At 41.1% G+C, this 25,237-nt stretch overlaps 1 protein-coding gene across 2 annotated transcripts in view; it reads right to left on the bottom strand.

Annotated features, from left to right (window-relative positions):
* Acot9 (acyl-CoA thioesterase 9) overlaps window positions 1–23,482 on the bottom strand; it is a 44,214-nt gene extending 20,732 nt beyond the window's left edge. Inside the window, exons 1-8 of one of the 2 annotated variants that reach the window (XM_059250790.1) lie at window positions 23,284–23,481; window positions 15,803–15,900; window positions 14,620–14,646; window positions 13,481–13,526; window positions 11,807–11,977; window positions 11,509–11,546; window positions 6,145–6,228; window positions 5,698–5,801 (exon numbers count right to left, since the gene is read on the bottom strand). In XM_059250790.1, the coding sequence (XP_059106773.1) occupies window positions 5,698–5,801; window positions 6,145–6,228; window positions 11,509–11,546; window positions 11,807–11,977; window positions 13,481–13,526; window positions 14,620–14,646; window positions 15,803–15,900; window positions 23,284–23,303 (588 nt within the window). In that variant the 5' untranslated portion in view covers window positions 23,304–23,481. Of the gene's footprint in view, window positions 1–5,697; window positions 5,802–6,144; window positions 6,229–11,508; window positions 11,547–11,806; window positions 11,978–13,480; window positions 13,527–14,619; window positions 14,647–15,802; window positions 15,901–23,283 lie in introns of both variants that reach the window. The other variant, XM_059250791.1, reaches the window with a different exon arrangement.
* Window positions 23,483–25,237: the final 1,755 nt, after the last annotated feature.

Here is a 25,237-nt window from a genome sequence, read left to right on the forward strand (position 1 = left end):
AAATGGTCTGAGTCTTTATAGCTCTCAAAGTCCACCCCAGTGACATCCTCCACACCTTCTAAACCTACCCAAACAGCACCACCAAACTGAGAACTGAGTATTCAAATGCTTGAAACTGCAGGGGGACATTTCTCATTCAAACCATCAGCTAATAAAAGATACAGAGGGAAATCAGGGAGTTGAACATCTCACAATGCACTGGCAGGACTTCAGAACCAAGAAATCCCCTGGATAAAATGCTAAAATACCTCTTCTGAGAAATATTGCATAATATATCACAATCATTTCTTTATGTGGCTATCTCCCTATGATATGGTAAGTTTCTTGTAGACCTACACCATTTTCCTTCACATTTGCATGACCAACATTAAACACAAATACTGGCAGATAAATATGCAATTAGTTTCAAAATTTAATGAATGGGGCATTTCATGAATAGGCCCTTGTCAAATACAAGCTTTAAGAGAAAGAAACTTTCTGTGTCTTGTTCACTGTCATAAGAGATGTTCAATAATTATGACCGCCAAATTGATTTCATCAACAGATACTGGGAAGTGGGTTGGCTGACTGAAACCCAGGTATTGCTGTTGGTAAGTATGTCATCTAGTAGAAGAGAAAAAATGTTTGTATACTATTTTGTAGGCCAGAGAGTAGCAGGTGACAGGAAGGAAAGATAGATTAGCTCTTGAAGAGGAAACAAACGCTCCAAGCTGGAAGAGTCAAAGAAGGGGTTGAGCAAGATGCGACCCTAAAGCACAGTGGGAATGCACAGAATCAGAGCAGAGGGCATTTCAGGTAAAGAAAAAGACATTAATAGAAACTTGGTTGCTAAATATTTACACTGTGATTCACTACAATTTACACTTGCTAGTGTCACATACTAGGAAGCAAAGATATGTAGCAACATACTCACAGACTACTCAATGACAAGCAGTGAGCACTAAGAAGGTATAAAGGGCTGGAATGTGGCTCAGTGGTATAGCACTTGCCTATTATATACAAGGCCCTGGATTCAAAACTCGGCATTGAAAGAACAAAAAAGAGGATTCACATATGGTAAATTAAAGGGAATAAAGTTGGAAAAGTAGATTACATGTAGTTTACAGAGCACCTTGGGTACTACCTTATCAAAGGAATATGCATTCCAACCCAATGGTCACTGAAGGGTTTTAGAAAGTGGAGTGACATGATCTAAGATTAGCTTTGGAAATTTTACCTAGTAAGCATGGGCAAACCCAGAGAGAAAGAACAGGCTTGAGAGAGCCATATGACTTTTCATGCTCTCTCCCTCTCTCAATTCTGCATCTTTTTTTCTAATTTATTTATACAGGAGTCAAGTAGCTGTGATTCCCTGGAATGCAGGCCCTAGGCAGGAAATCTACGGTGCACAGCAGTAGTAGGGTAGAAATTAACCAAGAAGTTTGGTTAAGTGTCTACAAATCATACAAGCATCCACAGCAACTTTATAAGTGTTTTGTTATTTTTGAAAGGAAAAAAAACCAGCATTAATGTCAATCACATAAATATGGGACTACAATTCAATCACTTTGATACAGTATTTATTTTTTTTTAATATAGTGGTAGTTAATGAAGACACACTTAACTGGTCAAAAGTGCTGAGAATTAAGTGGCTGTTGAATATGCAGCCCTATAGAAGGACATCTACATCACCTCCCTCTAAAGCTTGAAGAACGCCCCATGAAAGGCGGCCTAAAAACTGTTAGGACTCCGAGGATGGGGAAAGTACTGCACAATGCTGTCTCCTGTTCAATATCTGGTCACTGCGCTCATGAAGTCACAGCAGCTGTGGCTACCTGCACAAGACCAGCACAAGACTGGGTCCTTAAACACTCCATCAGGGATAGAGGAGGGGCTTGGGAGGCTCCACCTCTCCCTGAGCAGCCATTATGGGCAGTGAATGGCTACTAGTGGGGAAGGAGTCATTTTCTTCAGTGGGTAGCCACTGTTTCAGTAAATAACACCACCACTACCACCACACCCCTCCCATACCCCCCCCCCCCGCTCAAGCAAGCAGCCCTAATTAAACTCAGTGGGCCACAAAAAAATGACATAAAAGTATGAAGGGTCCTAGTTGGAAAGAAGGGAAGAAGTGGTTCAGTGGGACTCAAAAGGGGCTAAAAGCGGTAATGGGGGTACATATGTCCAAAATGCCTTGTATGCATGTTTAAAATTATCGAAGAATAAATTTTCAAAATTCTAAAAGCAAAGTGTTTTGACAAACAACTACTATATACTGTTTTTTGACAAACAACTACTATATATAGGAAGCTTCAGACTTTTCTCAAGTCTGAAAGTTGTTTTCTACCAAGAGGTGAAATGCATCTGAATAATAAGTCCATTGACTACCACAGCATAACTAACTGAATCACTCTTAAGTTTTCCACAGTGAAATGCGGGGCATACTCAAAACTATTTGGTGTCTGGACTGATTATCCTCTGACTTCTTTCTGCTCATGAGAGAAACTGCCACCCAAATGACTATTAATGACTGAGAGCTGGGGATGTAGCTCAGTTGTAAAGTACTTGCCTAGTACAGGCAAGAACGAGTTTGATCCCCAGGACCACAAAGAGAAAAGAATTGAAGTATGTCTTTCATCCCCCAAAAGGTATGAGAAAGGCCTAACCTCCAGACCTATAGATGGGAATTATTTGAAAATAGGGACATTATAGACATAATTAGATAAAATGAAAGCCAGTATAGTAACCACGCATCTAATCCCAGTATTTGTTAGACTAAGGCAGGAGGATTGCTATGAGTTGCATGACAACCTGTGCTACAGTGAGGCGCTCTCTCTCTCTCTCAAAACAAACAAACAAACAAACAAATAAAAAACTGCCAGGTGTAGTGGCGCACGCCTTTAATCCCAGCACTCGGGAGGCAGAGGCAGGCAGATCTCTATGAGTTCAAGGCCAGCCTGGTCTACAGAGCAAGTTCCAGGACAGGCTCCAAAGCTATACAGAAAAACCCTGTCTTAAAAAACCATAAAAAAAGAAGTCAGATATTACGGCACATGCCTATGGTCCTAGCCCTTGAGAGGTGGAGGCAGGAGGATGAGGAATTTGAAGTTAACATAGACTACGGGAGATGAACTTGTCTCAGAAAAACAAAACCCTCAAACAAAAGAAAAGCCTCCAACTGCTTCTGTAAGGTTGTCTCATAGTTGTGCTGATGGCAAAGCCACCAACTAGTCCTCCATTGCATACTCGCACATCCTTGAGAACCAGTTACAAGAAATCCTATCGCAAAAAAAGGATAAAAAAATGAGTTCATATTGGAGCCGAGTGGGCCTTCAATCCAATATGATTAGCATATTAGTAAGAGAAAAGACACAGAAATATAGACACATGAAAACCAATGTGTATTGGCTGGTTTTGTGTGTCAACATGACACAAGCTAGAGTACTCAGAGAGGGAGGTGTAGCTGGAGTATTTTTGTGTCCACCTGGTTCAGACCCAATTAAACACACAGACACTTATATTATTTAAACTGTTTGGCCTAATGTCTCAGGCTTCTTGCTAGCTGTTTTTATATCTTAAATTAGCCCATTTCTATAAATCTATACCTTGCCATGTGGTTCATGGCTTACTGGTACTTTACATCCTGCTCCCCATGGCCGTGGCTGGCAGTGTCTCCTCAGCCCTCTTCTACCCAGCATTCTCCTCTCTCTTGTTGCACCTACCTATACTTCCTGCTTGGCTACTGGCCAATCAGCGTTTTATTTATCAATAAACCATAGCAACATATATTTACAGCATACAGGACATCCCACAGCACTTCCCCTTTTCTGTTTTTTCAAAAAGGAAGATTTTAAATTTAACATAGTAAAATTACATATAACAAAACAATTATCAAGCAAGAATTACAGTTACAATATCTAATCTATTTATAATATCTAGTTTATTTGTATTTGGCAGAATTAAAGAAGATATCTATCCTATATTTGTGAATCTAAGGTGTTATATCTAATTTATCTTTTATCATAACTAAGGAAAATTGTAACTATCTAGTCTTTGCGTGTAGCCCAGAAACCTCCTTTTTTTTTAACTAGCAAAAACTAGCCGGGCGGTGGTGGCTCACGCCTTTAATCCCAGCACTCGGGAGGCAGAGCCAGGCGGATCTCTGTGAGTTCGAGGCCAGCCTGGACTACCAAGTGAGTTCCAGGAAAGGCGCAAAGCTACACAGAGAAACCCTGTCTCGAAAAACAAAACAAAACAAAACAAAAAAACTATATCCAACACACAGCATAGTGCACAGCTTGCAGACACCTCTGTGTAACAGAGCGTAGGTCAAGCCCACATGCCATGAACCCGCCATAGAGTAGCTCAAACCCACAGGCTGCCAGTAACTTGAGAGAGACAACTAGGAAGCTGTTTTTAGCTCTGTTTTAGAATCTTTTTTCTCAGGTTTTAGGTGGAAACTCTTGCCAATCCATTGGGGGCCATTTGTAGCTGAAGTTATCCTGTTCCTGCCTGGCTCCTGTGGCCCTCAGACCCAATCAATCACACAGAGACTTATATTATTTACAAACTGTATGGCCGTGGCAGGCTTCTTGCTATCTAGTTCTTGTATCTTAAATTAACCCATCTCTATTAATCTATACCTTACCACGTGGCTCATGGCTTACCGGTACTTTACATCCTGCTCCTCATGGCAGCACTGGCAGCGTCTCCCTGCCTCAGCCTTCCACCTCCCAGAATTCTCCTCCTCCTTGGTCCACCTACACTATCCTTCCTGCCTGGCTACTGGCCAATCAGCATTTTATTTATCAATCAATCCTAGCAACATATATTTACAGCATACAGGACATCCCACAGCAGGGAGGAGTCTCAGCTGAGGAAATGCCTCCATGAGATCCAGCTGTAAGGCATTTTCTCAATTAATGATCAATGGGGGAGGGCCAAGCCCATTGTAGGTGCTGCTATCCCTGGGGTGGTGGTCCTGGGTTCTATAAGAAAGCAGGCTGAGCAAGCCAGAGGAAACAAACCAGGAAGCAGCACCCTTCCATGCATTAGCTCCTGTTTCCAGGATCCCCCTGCCATGTTTGAGTTCCTGTCCTGACTTCCCTCAATGATGAACAGTGATATGGAAGTATAAACAGAATAAACCCTTTCCTCCCCAACTTGCTTTTTGGTCACGGTGTTTCATCTGTTTCATCGCAGCAACAGAAACCCTAGCAAAGACACAATGACAAAAGTAGAAGAGCCCCCTGAAACCGCGAAGAGGTAAGCAAAGATAATCTCCTGCAGAGTTCACATGGAATGTGACCGTGCTCACAGCTTGGTTTGAGACTCAGAGCCTCCCACTCAAACAATGTATTGCTGAGATTTTTAAGCCACCAGTTTGTGGGACTTTGTGGTACAGCAACCCCCCAAAATACAGTAATTAATCCAATTCACATCTAGTCTAAATCAGACTTCTGTGAAGTCCTCCTGGGCAAAATCAGAAACAAACACCTTAATCTATAGCTGTACATGATTACAAAGTAATATATATTAAATGTAAGTAGCTGAGAATGTGTCAATCTCTGCGTGAAAGGATGATGCTATCACTCTTTGAATCGTTAATTGTTTTAAAGCTGTGGGTTGCATACCTGTCCATGAATACAGACAGGTTTTCTTCAAGTGAGATTAGCTGATTATATTTGAACAGTGAGGGATCTTCAGGTACATACATACCTGGAACATTTTCATCTTCACTTCCATGGATGTCTTTCCAACCCAGCTAACATGGCCAGTTAACTTAATGTCCCGTTCAGGGCTTAAGCTCTGTTTACACATATCTGCAAAATAAAAAGTTAAGAGCCATCCAAACAGTATCAGAAAAGTGTGTACTGTAAGTGAACAATATTATTTGAAAAGATGACAAGTTGTACTATATTTATCTTCAAAACTAAAATAATTTTTGACATACAAAACAAATCTAAAAATTTGTGACCATGCAGACTATAAAAACTGGAATCAAGTTAAACTCTTCCACCTAATTCTATAAACAGCATGCTACATTCTAAATAGTTTCATATATACATTAAAATCCCCTATAAAGGAAACAATTCCCCCCCAATCCCAATAACACCTTATAATTACTGAAAATTCTAAGTATGCATAGAAGCCGATCTTGCTTACCAATCTTGTCCACTAGGGCTGTCACTATTGATAAAGGAGACATCGGAACAGAAGGGTTTTTGTTATGCATGTAGCAAACAAGAACTGTAGGAAACCAGAAGAGTATAAAGTAACAGAAAAGCAGAATTATTTTTTTCATTTAAAATTCCCTGAAATTCACAAAAGGTCTTATTTTCAATAAAATCCAGTAATACTCAAGTAATGATCTTATTTTAGAACTAAAGACTTTTTTCTTTTGGTTTACTGAGATAAGGTCTTACTCTGTTGCCCAGGCTGATCTGGAACTCACTATACATCCCAGGCTGGTCTCAAACATGTGGTGATTCTTCTATCTCATTCTCCTAAGTTGCAGATAGGAGCCTCTGGGCCTGGCAAAGACATTTCCCCCTGTTTTTATGTGTGTGTGCTTGTATGTATGTATTTGTACTGCATTCGGGCAGGAACCTGTAGAGGTCTATCCTAGTTAGGGTCACCATTTCTGTGATAAAACACCATGACAAAAAGTAACTTTGGGAGGAAAAGGTTTATTTAGCTAATGCTTCCATATTACTGTTCATCATTGAAGGAAGTCAGGAGAACTCAAACAGGGCAGGAACCTGGAGGCAGGAACTGATGCAGAAGCCACAGAGGAGTGCTATTTACTGGCTTGTTCTTCATGGCTTGCTCAGAGTACTTTGCTACAGAACCTAGGAGTGGCACCAGCTGCAATAGACTGGGCCCTCCCACACTAATCACTAATTATAAAAATCCCCCCCACAAGCTTGCCTACAGCCAAGTCTTATGGAGGCATTTTCTCAACTGAGGCTCCCTCCTCTCTAATGACTCTAGCTTGTGTCAAAATGACATAAAACTAGCCAGCACAAGGTCCAAAGAGGGCACTGGATTCCTGAACTAGAGTTACAGACAGACAGTGTGACCTGCCATGTAGCTGTTGGAAATTAAACCTGGCTTCCCTCCAAGAGCAGCTAGTGCTCTTAACTACTGAGCCATCTCTCTAGCCCCTGCCTCAAGCCTCTTAGGTGCTAGGATTACAGGCTACTCTACTATACCTGGTATTAAAGACTTTTATAACCTGAATCAATCTGGAGATCATTTAATCTGTTCCCTCAGTTGGAGATTTAGTAAGGAAACCAAATTCCAAAGCCCAGACCCTCCCAAGTAGCTTGTCACCACTCCAAGGAAACAGTGCTAAGTGAGAGTAAGAACCCAGGACAAGTTGACACTGTCAAGCAAACCTCCCCAGAAGAGAGGACCTAAGCACAAGGCCTCCGCTACCTGCTTTCTTCCTGATTCTCTGCAGTCATAAAGCTGTGCTTTTACTTAGCGATCCCTTTTTCCCACCCACACTCTCGACTCCCACGCTGTCCTGAAATCTTGTGTATACCTTCTATATCTTAACACACATTATATATTTACCAAGGGTGGCTCTATGTGCCTTATGAATATGAACTCATTTAAATTCATATTAGTCAGGCATTGATTGATATCCCTGCTTTCCCCACCATGATCTACTCAAATGTGTCTCACCCCTCCACAGGACAAAAATCTACTGAATAAATACTTGCTGAATGACAGTTAATTCTTCCATCCATATACCTGTTAAAGAATACACTGGGGCATGAGATGTTAAAGGCAAGAAACCCCATTTAAAAGCCTGTCAGATTCCCAGAAATCTTGTTGAGTCTGACCTGTGTCATAGTAGTAGAATTGGAGATAGAAAAGATACAAGAAGTAAGAAAAAGATAGATCTGACAAGACTTGAATAAATGCAAGCTTCTAGCTTAGATGAGTAGAAAAAAATACAGTGAGAGCAGAATGGGCTAATTGCATTGAAATGTTGTTTGCTTGTTTATTTGTTCAGAGTTAGGAATTTACTCTAATGATGCTTAACTAGCACTCTATCACTGAGCTATAACTCCCAGTTGAAGATGCTGAATTTGAGAAGCCTAATAGGACATTCAAAGGAAGACATCCAGTAAACAGGAAGGCAACCTGGAACTCAGAGGAGGCCAGGAAATGTAGTTGTACAGGCATTCAGCATGCCGATAGCAACTGAAGGGCTGAAAATAGAAGAGATTATTTATATAGAATGTACAGCCTTCAAAAATGCAGAAGATAAAAACTCTGGGAAGTTAACATTTAATGGATCAACAGAGGAAGAGGAACCTATGAGGAAGACTGGAAAACAGTAGCCAAAGAGTCAAAAAGAAACATCACCAAAGACCAAGAATGAGGGGAACAATATCACAAATCACCAAAGAGACCAGGGAAGCTGGTGGAAGTCCTTAGTAGACTGTGCAATGAATGAGCTGATGGTGATTGTGGCGAGAACACGTTCAAAGGCATGGAAGAGGTGAACCCAGAACATAGTAATAAATAACATAATAAACAGTTCATAATAAGGGACAATAAAACAAAAAAACTTTTCTAATTCTTTCCAGAAAATCAGCAATGAAAGGAGAGGGAAAGTCAGTCTGAGAGTGTTTATACGGGAAGGGGGTTTATCTGCTTTTCATTTTGAGATGGAGAATCTTGATGTTTATAAAATGTGGGAAAAGTAAAGTTGCGAAATGGCTTGGGATACAAAGAAAAAGGTCTAAGTGATATGGCATGTTCCCTGAAGAAGGAAGTAAAAGTACTAAGAGAACAGGTGTAAGGGATTGGCCATTGACAGGAGGTAGTGAGAGAGAATAAAAGGGTAGGGTCAGCAAGATGGCTGAGCCACTAAAGGCACTAGCTGCTAAGCCTGAAAACCCCAGGTGAATCCCCGGAATCTACATGGTAGAAAGGGAGAACCAGCTCGCATAAGCTGTCCTTTGATTGCTTGTTCACACACAAAAAAATGTAAGAATTTTAAAAAGAAAACTGAGGGCAATGGAAAAGGAGTTTGTATGTATAAGGACAGCTAAGAAAACCAAAGTAAGATATACAAATATAAATGTGTGTAATTTTTAATGACCACTACGAATTTTTAACTTTAGATTTAAAGGAGAAGGGTAGCTATATGTAAGTGGTCTTGCATCTGTATTTTAAGAGACATCAAAGTCTTTCTTCAAGCCCTTCCCCTAAAGGCCATTAGGAGAGAGTAAGTAGGACAACATGGAGCAGGAAGCTTGAATGGAACAGGTAGGATATTCATGGAGAGGGGTAACAAAAGCAATGGCAGTATGTTGCAGATCAAAAACAATGAAAAGGGTGACTATGTAGAAAGGACCTGTTTTTTTTTTTTAGGGTACCAGAGTCCAAAGGACTTGACCATGAGGAGTTCAGGTAGTGGCCCTGGTAAATGGGTTACCCGCAGGAAGCTGGTCAAATTAGATAATCTATTAAGGATAATGGAGCTAACTGGAAAAGGGAATTATAAATATTGAAGTGCAAACCATACAGTGCTAAACTAAAGTTGAAGGTACCAGTTTCAGACCATTGTTCCTATATACATAGTAAGTAAACAAAGGTAAAGGTACATACATGGACTTAAATATCGAAGCATAGTAATAACCAGTAACAACAACTACTCCCAGCATAAGACCTTGGTTTCTAAAAGTCATTCTCCAGTAAAAAGAACTGTGGTCCCTCCAAGACTTAGCTAACTGGCTGGCTGGGCCAAAGAAAGGATAAGATGAATCTAGAATGTCTTACTGGTCAGAAAGTTAAAAGTGCTCAAAGAATGATGGAGGACACATTTTTAAAACCCAGGGCGCCATGGAGATGGCTCAGTGTTATAAAGTGAGGTCATCCTGGGCTACATAGCAAGTGCCAGGCCACCCTATGCAGCAAGATGTTGTTTCAAAGTTTAACAGTCAATTGTGGGACTAAGAATGTAGGTCAGTGGTAGAACACCTATCTCCATGCACAAGGCCCTCGGCTCAGTTTCCAGCACTGTAACATGATGAAGACAAAGATGATATGACAAAAAGTGAAAGTCTGGCAAGGAATGGGATACTTACAAGGTCTCAAAGTGTCCTTAACAATGATACTACTATACTACAAAGGGGAAAGGAGTCATTTCACAGAAAACTTGTCAGATACCACATTTATTAAGTGAAAGTTTACCTTCTCAGGAACTGGACAAATAAAAAGTTAAGCATCACTTGATGAGCCACAGTAAGAACAAAGCATCCCTTCCATGATGTTCCTCCTAAAGATACAGATCCTGACGCTAATCATAAGAAAGCATCAGACAAGCCCAAAGAGAGGGCTTGTCTATAAGAATGGCTAAGAAAAGCAGCTCACAAGCTTCAAAAGTGTTAAGCTTACAAAAACCAAGGAAAGACTGGGTATCTACTCCTGACACAACTACCAAATGCAACCCATGCATGCAAAGTGCACCTTTCTTTAATAAACAACGACTAGGGAATACTGACTAGGCCCTGAGGATTAAACAGTGTTAAATTTCTGATCTTGATGGTAGTATTAAGGTTATGTAAGAGATGTCCTACTTTATAGGAAATATACACTAAAATATACCGTGGTCTGCAATTTAATTTCTCACACATGATTCAGGGAAAATAATTCTTTATATGGTATCTGTTACTTGTCTTTAAAACTATTTTAAAAGCCGGGCAGTGGTGGCGCACGCCTTTAATCCCAACACTCAGGAGGCAGATACAGGTGGATCTCTGTGAGTTCGAGGCCAGCCTGGTCTACAAAGCAAGTTCCATGTCAGGCAGGGCTGTTACACAGAGAAACCCTGTCTCAACCCCCCCCCCGCCAAAAAAAAAACACTTTAAAAAAATTTAGTGACCCATTGAGTTTAACTGGGGTGTTTACATGGGCATGAGTGAGGGGTTATTTATGTGAACACAGCAGAATTTACCAGTGACTACAGCAATGAAGAAAATGTCTCTTTTTTTCCCAGCAACCACTAACTGTCTATAGACCCTCAGGGAGGGGTGGGGGCCTCCGAACAATAGTTAACTGCACATAGAGCTTCCAAGAGAGGTGGGGCCTCCTAGGTCATTTACCCCTCTATGATGGAATGTCAAAGGGCCTAGTCTTATGTAAGTCTTGTACAGGCAATAACCTGTTGAAAGTTCAAGAGGGCAATGGCCATGTCATACCTAGATAGTGTTCCCTGACATTGCAGATAAAACTACATCTAGTGTGTGTGCTTAGCATGCTTGAGGCCCTGGGGTCCATCTCCAGCATCCAAACTAAAATTTAAAACTAAAAATCATAAAGAAGGCTTATTTGGATGGCAACTGTTAAACAGAAATCCATATTCATAAGAAAAACTGTATGACAATGAAAAATCTTTTTGTCCTTTTAGAATATCCTCATCTGTGTAGTATAAATAAAATGGCCCTTTCTATCAGGGATTCACTGTCTACTTGTACCTGTTATTAGGAACACAAATACCAGTACCTCCTAAGCTGTCAAGGTCCTCAAGAATCCTGCCGAATCTGTGAAATAAAGCAAAATGTGAATTCAATGAAAATCACAATGACTTCCCTTTAAAATTTCATAATTTTCTTTGGGACAAAGAAAGGGCTTTAAAATTGAGTATAGTGATACACAAGTCTTTCACTATCCTGGAAACTACACAGTCATACACTTTAAATAGATGGACTATAAGATTTATGAATTATATCTCACAGTAATTATTTTAAAAGGAAAAAAATGATAACAAATGACAATCATGAAAATAATAATACAGTGTTACCTTACTGTGTTTTGAACAGTCAAATATTTATCTCGTAGCTCAGGATCACTACCCAAAGGTAGGAGAACTTCGATGTAACTGTCCTTCATTTTCCTCGGTGGTAGGTCTTTCTGTGATTTAGCCAAAAAGCTATGAAGTAACTTCCTTTCCTCCATTGCTTTCACATGGTCTCTGAGAAGAAAAGGTGAGGCTTCATAAAATAAGAACAGTGGCCCTCAATTCCAGTACCCGCTCCCTCAAACAGGTCAGTCAGACATAATAAATGGAAGGTAGGGATCAAGGTCTGTCTCATCTTCAATTCCTTCATTCCCTTCCCATGAAGTACTTGGTGAAATTGATTATTTCTGATGACGTTTTTAGGCTTGCAGATACAAGTCTCATACTCTACCAACTGAAATAGCTGGGCACTAGGCATATACATAAGAAACACATACTTAGTGATATAGATATACCTAAATGGACCACATATTCAACTGATCAAAAAAGTTTATTCAGGAGTCAGAGATATGGCTCAGTGCTTAAGAGCACTGGCTGCTTGTGTGAGGACTCAGATTAAATTCCCAGTACCCATATGGTGGCTCACAACCACCTGTAACTCCAGTTCCAGAGGACCTGATGCTCTATATTCTGGCCTCCTCAGGCACTACACACACGGTACACATACATAAATGCTGGTAAAACACCCATACACATAAAAATAAATAAATCTTTAAAAAGGTTGGGTCACACTAGCACCATAGCTTGGTGGTAGAACACTTGCCTAGATATGCAAAGTCCTGAGTTCAATACTTTAAAACTTTTGTTGAATCTTGATGTTTTGAAAATTTTAATCCTAGTCTGGCTACCTTGTCTTGCACCCCAAGTAATCTCTAGACTTCTTTCTACCAGGACCCGTTCTACCTGACTATACATATAGGCCCCTTTGCCCCCACGAGTCTAGTGAGTACCCCCAACAACCTGGTGTTTGTTTTTCTGTAGCCTCCTGGATCTACTCTGGGTCTCACAGGCAATGCCCTGGCCTAGTCTGGCCACTCAATCCTGCACCTCAGCCAAACTCTAGACTTCCACCATGAAGCATCCTATCTGCAAGCCCCTCCTGGGGACTAGCCTGGTGAGTACCCCTGACTTATATTTATCCAAGCCTTTTCCCAACCTCCCAGAATGAGCCTGGGTCCCAATAGACAGTACACTACCCTAGTCTGGCCTTCCCTGCCTTCTCAGCAAGGGAGCCCTAGGCTTGGGCTAAGATCCATCCTACTCATCGCCCAAACCACAGGACTCTTCCAGGTCATATACCTTTGAATAGAGCAGTCAAGTTACATGAAACAGTAAAACCAGAAGACTTGAGTTCAAGTCCCAAGTCTTGACTGTAAGTTTTGGTTTTACTGTGTGTAAAAAAATGGAAAAGAAAAATATGCCATAAGCCCTCACAAATTTTCTTCTGAGAATCAGTGAATATACCTAAACAGGTTTTGAAAATGCACAAATACATAAATCCCATTTTGCATGGTGATGATGCATCAACTGATTAATACATTAAAAATGTTGCTTTTTTTCCCCCAACAGGAAAGCTCCATCTCCACACAGGGCTTCCCATCCATAAAAAGGTATTAGCAACTGAGTCTACACATCACTTAGCATGACCCCTTGTGGATGAAACACCAAAGTGCATACCTCCAGTTTGTGGATACTCCTACTATCTCCCGCAACTTATCCCGAACTGAAACAAAAATAAAGACATTACTCCAAGAAACAAAGAAATAGGAAAAATTGGTTGGCACAAGATGCTCAGAAACTAAGTAAAGCTGCTCATGCACTCAAAAGGTATCAAGATTAACAAATTCCCATTCAATACTACAACAGCTCAAGGGAGGGATCAGGCCTCTGCTCTCCGAAAACGGGAGAAACAACTATACTGTCGCCTTAGTGCAAATAAACATACTATTTGCCAATTCCTGAGGTTTGCTTAAAAAAATCATAAAATTTTCAAATTTTCACCCAAAAGGGCTTTATCAAAGCAAGATTTGAGTCCCTTTAGGATAGAACTTTTCTGCACATGTATGAACACATATACAGGCCAGAGAATGACCATAGGTATCATTAGTCAGGCACGATCCACTTTGTTGTTTGTTTATTGAGACAGGGTTTCTCACTGGCCTGCAGCTTGCTAAGTAGGCTAGGTTAACCGGCCAGTGAGCCCTGAGTATCCATCCCTGTGATTCCGCGTATTCAGTGCTGCGATTACAAGCGTATGCCAACACATCTGGCTTTTTTACATGGGTACTAGGGATCAGCCTCAGGTTCTAATGCCCCCATGGCAAGTACTTCACAAATTGTGCTATCTTCCCAGTCTGCGAACAAAGATATTTATTCACAGGATCTCCACCCATCATCTTATAGGCAGTATTAGACCAAATTACTTAGTTCAGCAACTAAGACTAATATCCAAAACTGAGCTTTATTGCAATTGATTTCTCACATATTTACACTATTCTTTTTGTTGTTGTTGTTGTTTTGAGACAAGGTTTCTCCATGTAGTTTTGGTGCCTGTCCTGGATCTCGCTCTGTAGACCAGGCTGGCCTCGAACTCACAGAGATCTGCCTGGCTGTGCCTCCCGAGTGCTGGGATTAAAAGTGTGCACCCCCCCTACACTTTCTAATTAGATCAGTTTAAGGCAGAAAAATAAAGCAAAGACTTAAATCAAGGTAAAGCAAAGAGTCTGATTTAATTTTAATTAATGCCCACTATGCGAGAGTGAATTAGGTTAAATCATAAGCACTGAAGGAAAAAATTGATACTAATTACCACATACCATGATTCACATGGATAGATGGACATGCTATATATGGAAAGGGGAAAATAATTAGATAATCAGCAGTAATTTGAAATTAGAAAATAAACATACAATATTTCAAATAATGTGTTTTTTCTAGCATTTCAAATTACACATTCCAGTTATGGGAAATTAAATGTAGCTATACTTGGTCCTTCAATAACTAAAACAATCAAAACCAAATTACAGCAAGAATAACATGCAGCCTCATGAAAGCGGTGGATTTTCTATCAGACCTTTGTGTCACATACTTGGTGCACGCACAAATTATGGTTAAATCATAAAGAACTGCAAAACATAACCATTAGTAAATTACTGAATTTCCTCCTGAATAGAAGAATGTATAGAAAACAGACCAAACAGTATACAGACTACTGATGCTCACTGAGATAACACAGTTCTCACTAGTTTAGTCAGTGTAAAGAGGGGTCGGTGCTGAGAACCAAGAAACTTCAATTTTACATATATTCATACTGTCCCCTCCCCCTCTCTCACTTAGACCTTTTAAAGAGTTGACAATTTTAATTTTTATGAGTATTTCTAATTTCTAAGACATACCATAGTCTGCAAATGATATTAGTAAGTGAAACTAAGTGCAATTAAGCATACATTAACAGGGTCCCTCTAACAAAACTACAGACAAGTGCTAAGGTTAATACAAATGGCAGGCTCATTTCTTCCTCATGACTATATCTCTGTTCCAGTAGTGGAAAGAAGAAACTGCTCAGTCCCCAAGGCTCCTAGGAACACCTCAAATTCTCTCTCAGATTTCTACCTCAAGCTATTATGCAAGTATCTTAATTCTTTTATAAATGTGATGTTTATGAAACATCGACACTTAACATGTATGTCTCAGGGATAGAGAGATGATGCAGTGGTTAGGAGCATGTACTGCTCTTGTGGAAGACCTGAATTCAGTTCCCAGCACCTATATCAGGTGGCTCAGAACCACCTGTAACTCCAAAGAAAACTGACATCTCCGCATGTACATGTATTCATGTGCGCATATCCACCCCCAACCCCCACACACATGTGTGTAATTAATTAAAAGTAAATCTTTAACATGTACAGTTCATTACTGCTGCTATCATTCTGTGCACCTCCCAAGGGAAATGGGCTTTTTCATCATGTAGGCACAAAAGGTAAAAACAATCATGCTTGCCTTCACGGATGTGTACGGGTCCATGGTTTTTGGTGTACTGGGATCTTTGAGTCAGTCCTCTGCCATGAGTAAGAAGCCCCCTGTTCAAGGTACAAAGCCTGGAAAACAAGAGAAAGCATATTTAAAATAGTTTTCAGAGCTGCTTCTCTGGGAATCTGCAAGACATCACCTCCTCCAGAGTATCTCACTACACAGCAGCTTTAGTACATGCTTTGTTCTTTATTATCACACCATATTTCCTCCTCAATAAGGAAGATAAGCTCAATTACAAACTAATCATCTTTAGACTTTGAATCAACCCTTTGCACTCAAAGAACTTAGTAGACTTGTCTAGAAATTTCCTAGGACCCTAATGAATGAAACTAAAAGCTATGTACCCAAAGGAGCCTTGTCAATTCTCTCTCAAAAACAAAACAAAACAAAACTTGGTAAGCTGATGTTAGCTTACTGTTGTTTAAGTGCTGACAACCATACTCTACCATATTGGTAATAAAATACACTAGCTTTGTAGGGTGGCAGATTCCTGAGTTCAAGGCAAGCCTGGTCTACACAGTGAGTTCCAGAACAGCAAGGACTAAATAGTGAGATCTCTCTCTCTCTCTCTCTCTCTCTCTCTCTCTCTCTCTCTCTCTCTCTCTCTCTCTCTCTCTCTCACGCACGCACGCGCCCGTGCATACACCAGAAATTAACAAACTGATCTGTGAAAGCTGAAAAGTTACTGAAGGGATCAAGAATTCTAAACACTGTCAAGTCCTCTAGCTCAAGTTACTAGCAAATTCTTACTACATAATGTGAGTATAATGACTAACCAAAAAATTACATTTTTACCTTTTCTTAGAGCAAGCTACTGAGTTAAAGCATTCAGTGAAAAGTCACTCAGTAAAAATATTTTGTAAGAATCTACCTGCATGTAGTTTTGACAATTATGTGCTGCTAGATTAAATCTTTGACCTTTCACCAAGCCAATTAATTCAGCTGTAAAAGAACATAAATTATGCATACTTGCGCACTGGAAATTTTAACTCCTTAGCCTCCTGATCAACTTATTTAGCTGTGACACAGTCCCTGTTGGCCCACTGACACAGAAATGCTTGCTGGAGGACTTTAGCCTTTATGCCTTCTACACTGTGGCGTCCAACGTGGTGGCAAGAGTTTCCACCTAAAACCTGAGAAAAAAAAGATTCTAAAACGGAGCTAAAAACAGTTCCTAATTGTCTCTCTCAAATGAGCGGCAGCTGCAGGTTTGAGCTACTGGTGGGTTCCTGGTGTGCATGCTTGACTTGAAGTATGGCAGGAATGAGGCCTCTGCAAGTGGCACATTAAGCTGCATGGTGGATTTAGACTTTGCTAGTACAAAACAAAAAAAGAGGTTTCTGGGCTACATGCTGCTTGGATAAAAGCATAGACCCACGATAGCTCCCAGAGCTAGTGGTAAACATAGCCATGTTGGGAAGCTGAGGTGGGCGGAGCCAGCAGCCACAGCTGCTGCAGGTTAAAGCAATAGATTCACAATAAGACAGATTCAGATGTAATAGTTTACAATGTGTGTAAAAATGTACGTAGGCTTGAAAGAGAGAGAAAAAGGAATATATACAGTTATATAAAGAAATAAATAGTTTTTTAAAATAAAGTCTTTAAAGAGACAGTAAAGGTAGTATAAAAAATAAGCCAGGTAGAGATGAATATTACACAGAGAATCTGGATTGTGTTGTCTTTGGGATTCTTAACTGCAGAGAGATATTTGATTGTAAAGGAAGCTGAGTTAAACCAGTATGTATATTTTACCTACTTTTTATATTTATACCTTGACTTCAAAATTTGGATATAAGGATATGTTACTTTGGAAAAGAGTCTCTGCTTTTGTTCCCACAGAAAGCCAGAGGCTATGGATTTGTTCAAGATTAAGATACATCAGGTTTGACCAGCCAAGACCCCCTGAAAGGTCTCCGATGACACCATGGCCCAGATGATCCAACATCCAGAATGGTTTGAAGGCATCTGGCTCAGACGATACAGCCTCATGGACTATTCCATAATTCTAAAATTTTCTTTGTTTCCCCATAAGATACAGCGCCCCCCTCCAGCAGGAAGTAGTAAGAGAAGCTATGCCCAAATTCCCAAATTATGTGTAATTTTACTTTGTTAAGGTTAAAACCTTCCTTTTTGAAAAAAAAAAAGGGGGAAGTGCTGTGGGATGTTCTGTATGTCACATGTGTTGCTAATTAGTCAATAAATAAAACTGATTGGCCATTGGCTAGGCAGGAAGTGTAGGCGGGACAAGGAGGAGAATAAAGCTGGGAAGTGGAAGGCTGAGTGAGAGAGACACTGCCAGCCGCCACCATGACAAGCTGCATGTGAAGATCCTGGTAAGCCACGAGCCATGTGGCAAGGTATAGATTAATGGAAATGAATTAATTTAAGCTGTAAGAACAGTTAGCAAGAAGCCTGCCACGGCCATACAGTTTGTAACCAATATAAGTCTCTGTGTTTACTTGGTCGGGTCTGAGTGGCTGTGGGACTGGCAGGTGAGAGAGATTTGTCCTGACTGTGGGCCAGGCAGGAAAACTCAAGCTACAACACTGTTTATCAATATGGCTGCCAGTCACTTGGCATTTTTTTCACACAGTACCCTTTCTTTTTTCTGTACTTTTCTACACTGGTTAATATTCCAGTTGTCTTGATGTTAACCTTCAAATTTGAATTTTCTCACAATGTGATTTAGATTTTCTATTTTTCAGCATTGTATACATTTTTATGTAAGTTCAAATCTATTACTCATGGAAGTAGGTTATGTATACCTGTATCCTGCCATTTCATAAACCAGGATTCTGCAACAGAACATAACTAGTTTTAAAGAACATACAGGGGATGGAGGGTGATAAAGTCACAATCCTTCACAATCCTGACAACCTGAGTTCAATCCCCCAGGACCCACAGAAAGATAAAAGGAAAGAACTGACTCCACAAAGCTGTCCTTTGACCTCCACATGCGTGCGCGCGCGTGCGCACGGACGCACACACACACACACACACACACACACACACACACACGTTCATCATACAGGTATACACACATACACAAAATAATATTTTTTAAATAAAAAACACTGTAGAGACTGGGGAGATAACTCAGTGGGTAAGAATGTTTGCTATACAAGCTGGCCAGCCAGTCTAGCCTAAATGATAAACTCTAGTCTCAGTGAGAGCTCCTGTCTCATGGGAATAAGGCCAGTGATAGAGCAGGATATCTAATAGCTTGCTCTTGTTTCTGCATGCAAACAAACACACTTGTAAACATACATGTGCATATACCTCAACCCACATGCACACACAAATATGAAGAACCCATTGCAAAAAGAAAAGCTAATCATTTCCATTGCTACCACTAGCTCAAAGACAAAATGGCCCTGATTTCAAACCCCAGTAACATAAAAGGGGTATCTGAATACAGAAAAAACACCTGGGTCGACATATTTGCAAAGTCAATCTCACGGCCCTAAGTTTTGTATGCAGCCTTAAAAGATAGTAAATATGTTCAAAGACTATTTGAACACTTTTTTAAAAAAAGCTGTATGAACTGAGCATATAGCTGAGTTGGTGGAGTGACTGCCTATCGTGCTTGAGGCCCTGGGTTCAGTTTCCAGCATACATAAAATCAAGGGTGGTGACACATGCCACAATATTCAAGAGGTAGAGGTGTGTGTCTGTATGTGGGTATGTGGACATGTGTGTTGGTGTATGTAGGTGCCTATGGGGTCCTTCGCAAGGCAATGACTCTTCTGAGCTAGAGTTACAGGTGGTTATGAGCTGTCTGACATGGGTGCTGGGATTCGAACTCAGGTCCTCTGGGAGAGCAGCAAGTGCTTTTAACCAGCTATCTATCTCTCTAATCCCTGAACTGTATATCTTAAAACTTGAAAAAAAGGCTTGTAGGACAATAATATGAAAAAGAATAGCTTTTTAACAGCTGTACCATATATTTGTGTTTTGAGCTGACTTCACCTAGACCAACTTCTAGTCCTGTAAGCTCCATTAATGGTAAAGGAGTACACCCTTTTTTTAAATTTTCTACACCATATTAATACTCTATCTTTTCTGTTTTAGACATAGAAATAACTCACCCCTGTGTTCCAATTGCCCACACCATTCAATACAGTACTGTGCTGTAGGTTTCCAGCCTGGGAGTTGTAAGTTATAACATTTGGTCTAGGCTGTCTCGTCTGGGTTTGTGTAAGCATACTCTGTGATGTGGTATGACAAAAATCTCTTAACAGCACTGTGCTCAGACCATAGCCCCATTGGTAGGTGATGAAGCAGTGAAGTAGAAGAGGCAGGAGAATTGCTTAATAAATACCTAGTCCCTCAGTCCCTCAAGATTCCCTAGCTTCCTTATTTCCGATAAGCCCACAAGAGCCACACAACATAATCCCTAGGCTTTCAGAGGAAACTGTCATGGGACTTTTAGGATACTCAGGCCACAGAACCCCAGGATTGAACCTTTCTAATGAAAGAAGGCTGAGAATTTCAATCTCTCCATGGCTTGCCTAGGGAGCTACAGAGTCACCTGGAGTTATGAAAAGAAACGAATTGGCCCCATCTTAGGTTCCAACTATGGAGAAAATGGGAAAAAAAAACTGTTAGTGTATTATCAGGCAGTGCAAGCCTGGGGGTGTTAGCTCAGTGGTAGAAGACTTGCTTAGAATGAATGAAGGCCTGGGCTGGCTGCTCCCCAGCACCTTAGCTACAATAGCACAGGCAAGGTTATTCATATGCCCACTACTCTGAGAAAATACCTCAATATGCAGACCAAATCAAGTGAGGTGACTCATGTGCATCTGGCAAAAAGCTGCACAAGCAAACACCAAATAACCTGATCGCCTCAGAAAGTCTGTACTCTGTAGCTAGAGAGTTTTCTCTCCGGGTCCCACCAAGCCCCGGCAGTTCGACAGCCCACTTATAAAATAAACACGCAGACGCTCACATTATTTAAACTGTTTGGCCTAATGGCTCAGGCTTCTTGTTAACTGTTCTTATATCTTAAATTAACCCATTTCTATTAATCTATAAGTTGCCACGTGGCTCGTGGCTTACTGGTACTTTACATCTCCCTTGTCATGGCGGTGGCTGGCAGTGTCTCTCCCTCTGCCTTCCTGTTCTCTCAATTCTCTTCTCTGTTAGTCCCACCTATACTTCCTGCCTGGCTACTGGCAGGAATTTTAGTATTTCTAAAATCCATCAGTATTTTATTTATTAACCAATCAGAGCAACACATTTGACATACAGACCATCCCACAGCACTTCCCCTTTTCTTTTTTTTAAAGGGAAGGTTTTAACTTTTACATAGTAAAATTACAGATAACAAAACAATTATCAAGCAAGAATTACAGTTACAGTATCTAGTCTATTTATAATAACTAGTCTATTTGTATTTGGCAAAATTAAAGAAGATACCCTATCTATCTTATATTTGTGAGTCTAAGGTTTCATATCTAACTTATCTTTTATCATAACTAAGGAAGGGATTACTTCTCTACTAGACACTGACAGAAATTAAGCTTCAATAGGACTAACAAGAAAGGCACAAAAGGTAAAGAGTGCAAGGAAGCACTTCTAAACTGGGGTACAAGAGCTCAAGAAAGGTGTTGTGGGGGCTAGAGAGACAGCTCAATAATTACAACCACTTCTTTTTTTAAAAAAAATGAGATTTTATTTTTATGTGTATAGGTGTTCTGCCTCCCTGTATGTCTGTGCACTACATGTATACAGTGCCTAAAGAGGCCAAATGAGGGGGTCAGATCTCCTACAACTGGAGTCCTTGAACCTGGGTCCCCTGGAAGAGCAGCCACTACCCTTAGCTAAGTCTCTAGCCCAGTGAAGAGTACTTCTTGCTCTTGCAGGAGACCTAGGTTTGGTTACAAGCACTCACACGGTGGCTCACAACCATCTACAACTCAAGTTCCAGGGGATGTGATGCCCTCTATGGTCTCCACTGGCATCAGGCATGCTTATGGAACACATGCATACTAGCAAGCAAAACACTCATACACATGAAAAATATAATTTTATGACACTTTTAAAAGATCTTGTGGAAGAAGGCACACGGGCAAGGCCACACAACTTACAGAAACCTTTCACATTATGTCTAAAGTTAACCATGCCCTTGTAATGACTTTCAACCTGTCTTCAAATAGTTTGACAAAGCTTAGGTGGTGGTGAGCGGGGAGATAACCCACTTGGCTCACCTGATAGCAAGGTTCCTAGGAACAGTAAAGGCAGATCAAGAACCCTGGTGTTTACACTCAAGGTCAAGCCCAACCACAGCAGGATGACTTCTGAACCCAGAGCAAGTGTCATGCTCTTGGAAACCAAGCAAGCAGAAAAAAATTGCATGTTGTGAGTTAGGGACAGCCAGATATGCCGCCCTTCAGTCTAAAGACCTTGGTCCTTAACTATGCCAGCTGGAAAAAGCACATCTACCAAAAGGCACTCTAGTTGCCCCTGTTTTCCAATGGAGCACTTTCATTACAAGGGCCTTGTCGCTTACCAAAGCAATGTTCTAAACTGGGCATGATAACAAACATCTGTAAATCTCAGCACTAAAAAAGTTGAAAGCTGAAGGAGTGCCCTGGGTCCGAGGCTAACCTGTATTACTTGGGCTGTTTCTCTCAAACCGATGAATAAATATACAGGTGAGAGCTGGAAGTGTGGCACATGTCCTTAACCCCAGCACTGGAGAGCCATAGGCAGGTGGATTTCTTTGAGTTCGAGGCCAGCCAGCCAAGATTACATAGTGAAACCCTGTCTCAAAAATAAAGTAACAAGGGGCTGGAGAGTTGGCTCAGTGGTTAAGAGCACTTGTTGCAAAAGGACCAGAGTTTGATTCCCAGCACCCACCCACACAGAGGCTCACCACTTCTTCAGGTACCATGCATGAATGTGGTGCACAGGTGTACATGCAAGGAAAACACTCATACACATAAAATAATAAAAATAAATCTAAAATAATTAAAAATAGATGAATCAGCTTAGGAGAACCAAACGGCACTCTACAATCTTGGCACATGTGATAACATACTTAAGTCAGATTCCAAGTGTGTCAAGCATGTAACCTCCAAAATGTTTTTCAAAGAGAAAAGGGCTGGCAAGGCAAGGAGGAACAGAAAATACTAGCTTTCGGCAAACGGAAAACGGGATATCCCAAGGTTCCAGCCACACCCCTGGTGAGCAAAGGGATAGGAATTTCAAGGGAACACCCTGAGTCATCCCTTTTAAAAGTGCCAGATGTCGCTAAAGTAGGGTGACATTCTTTCAGGCTAGACCGGTGGGCCCGAGTCTAGGCTGCGGGTGCCTTTTCCTGCAAAGCCAAACATCCATTGCCTCTGTCCCGCCCACTGCTTCTTCCGCCCCGCTCTGCGCTGCAAAGGCAGGCGTGGGCACCCCAGGACAGCGCCCTCCAAGCCCTTCCACGCCCTGCCACCTACCGCATCACTGCCGGCTTCATGGCACTTCGCTGCTTAGCCACGGGTGGACAACCAAGCCACTCGCACTCCTGGGTGGAGGAAAACAGGAGACAGAAGAGCGTGAGTGCGAGCCTGAATCTAAACACCAGGAACCACGCAGAATCGAATCTTGCTCCCCACCTCGGAGCCTACGCAATAAGAGCACAGGGAGGGGGTTGGGCCTCACTGTCGGAAGGGCGGGGCTATGCTATCCGGGGGCGGGACTACCGCGCAGAGAACCGCAGGTCCTGATGTTTGATTGGTGCGTAGCTGGAGATGCAGACGATGGAACTTCCCATTCAATCAGCTAGGTGGGGTCCTAGACTAACTAACGGACAGGACTTTTCCCTCAGCTGGGCGCACCTCCGCCCGGGTTGAACTCTTTAGTTCTTGACTCTTGGCAGGTTAACTCCCAGTCCGTGGTTCTTGCCCTTGGCATCATCTGAGCAGCTTTCCAAAATATGGGTACTAGCTTGTTCTCCCAGCAATAGGTAGACTGAGGCCGGAGAATAGCCAGCAAATAGAGGCCAGCCTACACTAAACTGAGGTCTAGGCCAGAAGAAATATTGTTCCTGTTTTTATTTGAAATGTTGGTTTAAAAAATGCTTAGTGAGAAAAATTAAGTTGCAGAGAATTTTTCAAGAGAGGCCCATGCCTGTTATCCAGGCAACCCAGGAGAGTGAGGATGGGTGATCACAAATTCAAGATCTGCCTGACTACAGAGTAAGTTCCAGTCCAACCTTTGCAGTATACCTAGATCCAATCTCAAAATGAAAAGTAAAAAAGGGATTGAGGGATAGAACAAAGTGGCAGAGTGCAAGGCTAGCATGCTAGAGGCCCTGAGTTCAATCCCCAGTGCCAAAAAAAGGAGAAAAAAAGACAGAATAAAAGAAATTTTCAGAAATTAGGCATGATGGCATATTGCTAGATGAGTTGATTGTGAGAAGGTCTAATTTACTTAATAGGAATCCCCTCACCCAGACCCATGGCCAGGTGCTGAGTCACAATCTAATATATCTAATATAGATGTTTGCATAAGTGACCATTCAGAGACTAGGAAACATTTCTTAGAAAGAAATCCTGAGCGATGAACCCCATAGACTCCACAGCAGATGATATTTAAAGTGGGAAAACTCTGAATACTTGGCTCACTTATCTTAGTTCTAAAGTCAGGGAAGCCATGTTAAAAGCAGCCAACCTAGCATTCATGTGTGTCTCTATCTCAACCTTTTAATCAGGCTGGAAAGATGGCTCAGCAGTTATGAACACTTGCTGCTCTTGCAGGGGATCAGGATTCCATGCACAGCACCCACATGCAGCTCAAAACCATCCCAGGGGATCTGATGGCCTCTTCTGGCCTCTGCACATACCAAGCCACACACATAGTATACATACATACATACATACAAAGACTCATACACATAAAATAAATGTTTTTTTATTCTTTTAATGTCTTAGCAACCCTGATGTCTCACTGTTGTTCTTGTTGCTGTTGTAAGGCATTTATGTATCACAGCTTGGAAATCACAGATGAGAGGCAAAGTAGTCACAAAGCCAGACAGGAAACATGTAACAACTGTGTAATGATGAAAATTCCTGTCCTTACACAACCCATCTGCCAACTCACCTTTTTTCTTACTTGTGTCTCACATACAATGAAAATTTAAAAACACCTAATGATAGATAGACAGATACATTATCAATGTCTTTACTACAAGCAGAACAATAAATAACAAAATCTGATAGTATGTTATAGTTCAGTCATGTACTATGATCAAAAAAATTTTAATAACCATATTTCCTTGGGATGATAGATTCTGAGTATCTGATTTAAACAAAGAATTTTCCTGGGAGACTATGTCATCAGCTTTCAAACCATTTTATGCTATGATTTTACAGGCTAGAGAAACTGTTGTTTTAAAATTAGCTTATTTCC

Source organism: Peromyscus eremicus, chromosome X (assembly GCF_949786415.1).
Source record: "Peromyscus eremicus chromosome X, PerEre_H2_v1, whole genome shotgun sequence".
Classification (NCBI taxonomy): Eukaryota; Metazoa; Chordata; class Mammalia; order Rodentia; family Cricetidae; genus Peromyscus; species Peromyscus eremicus.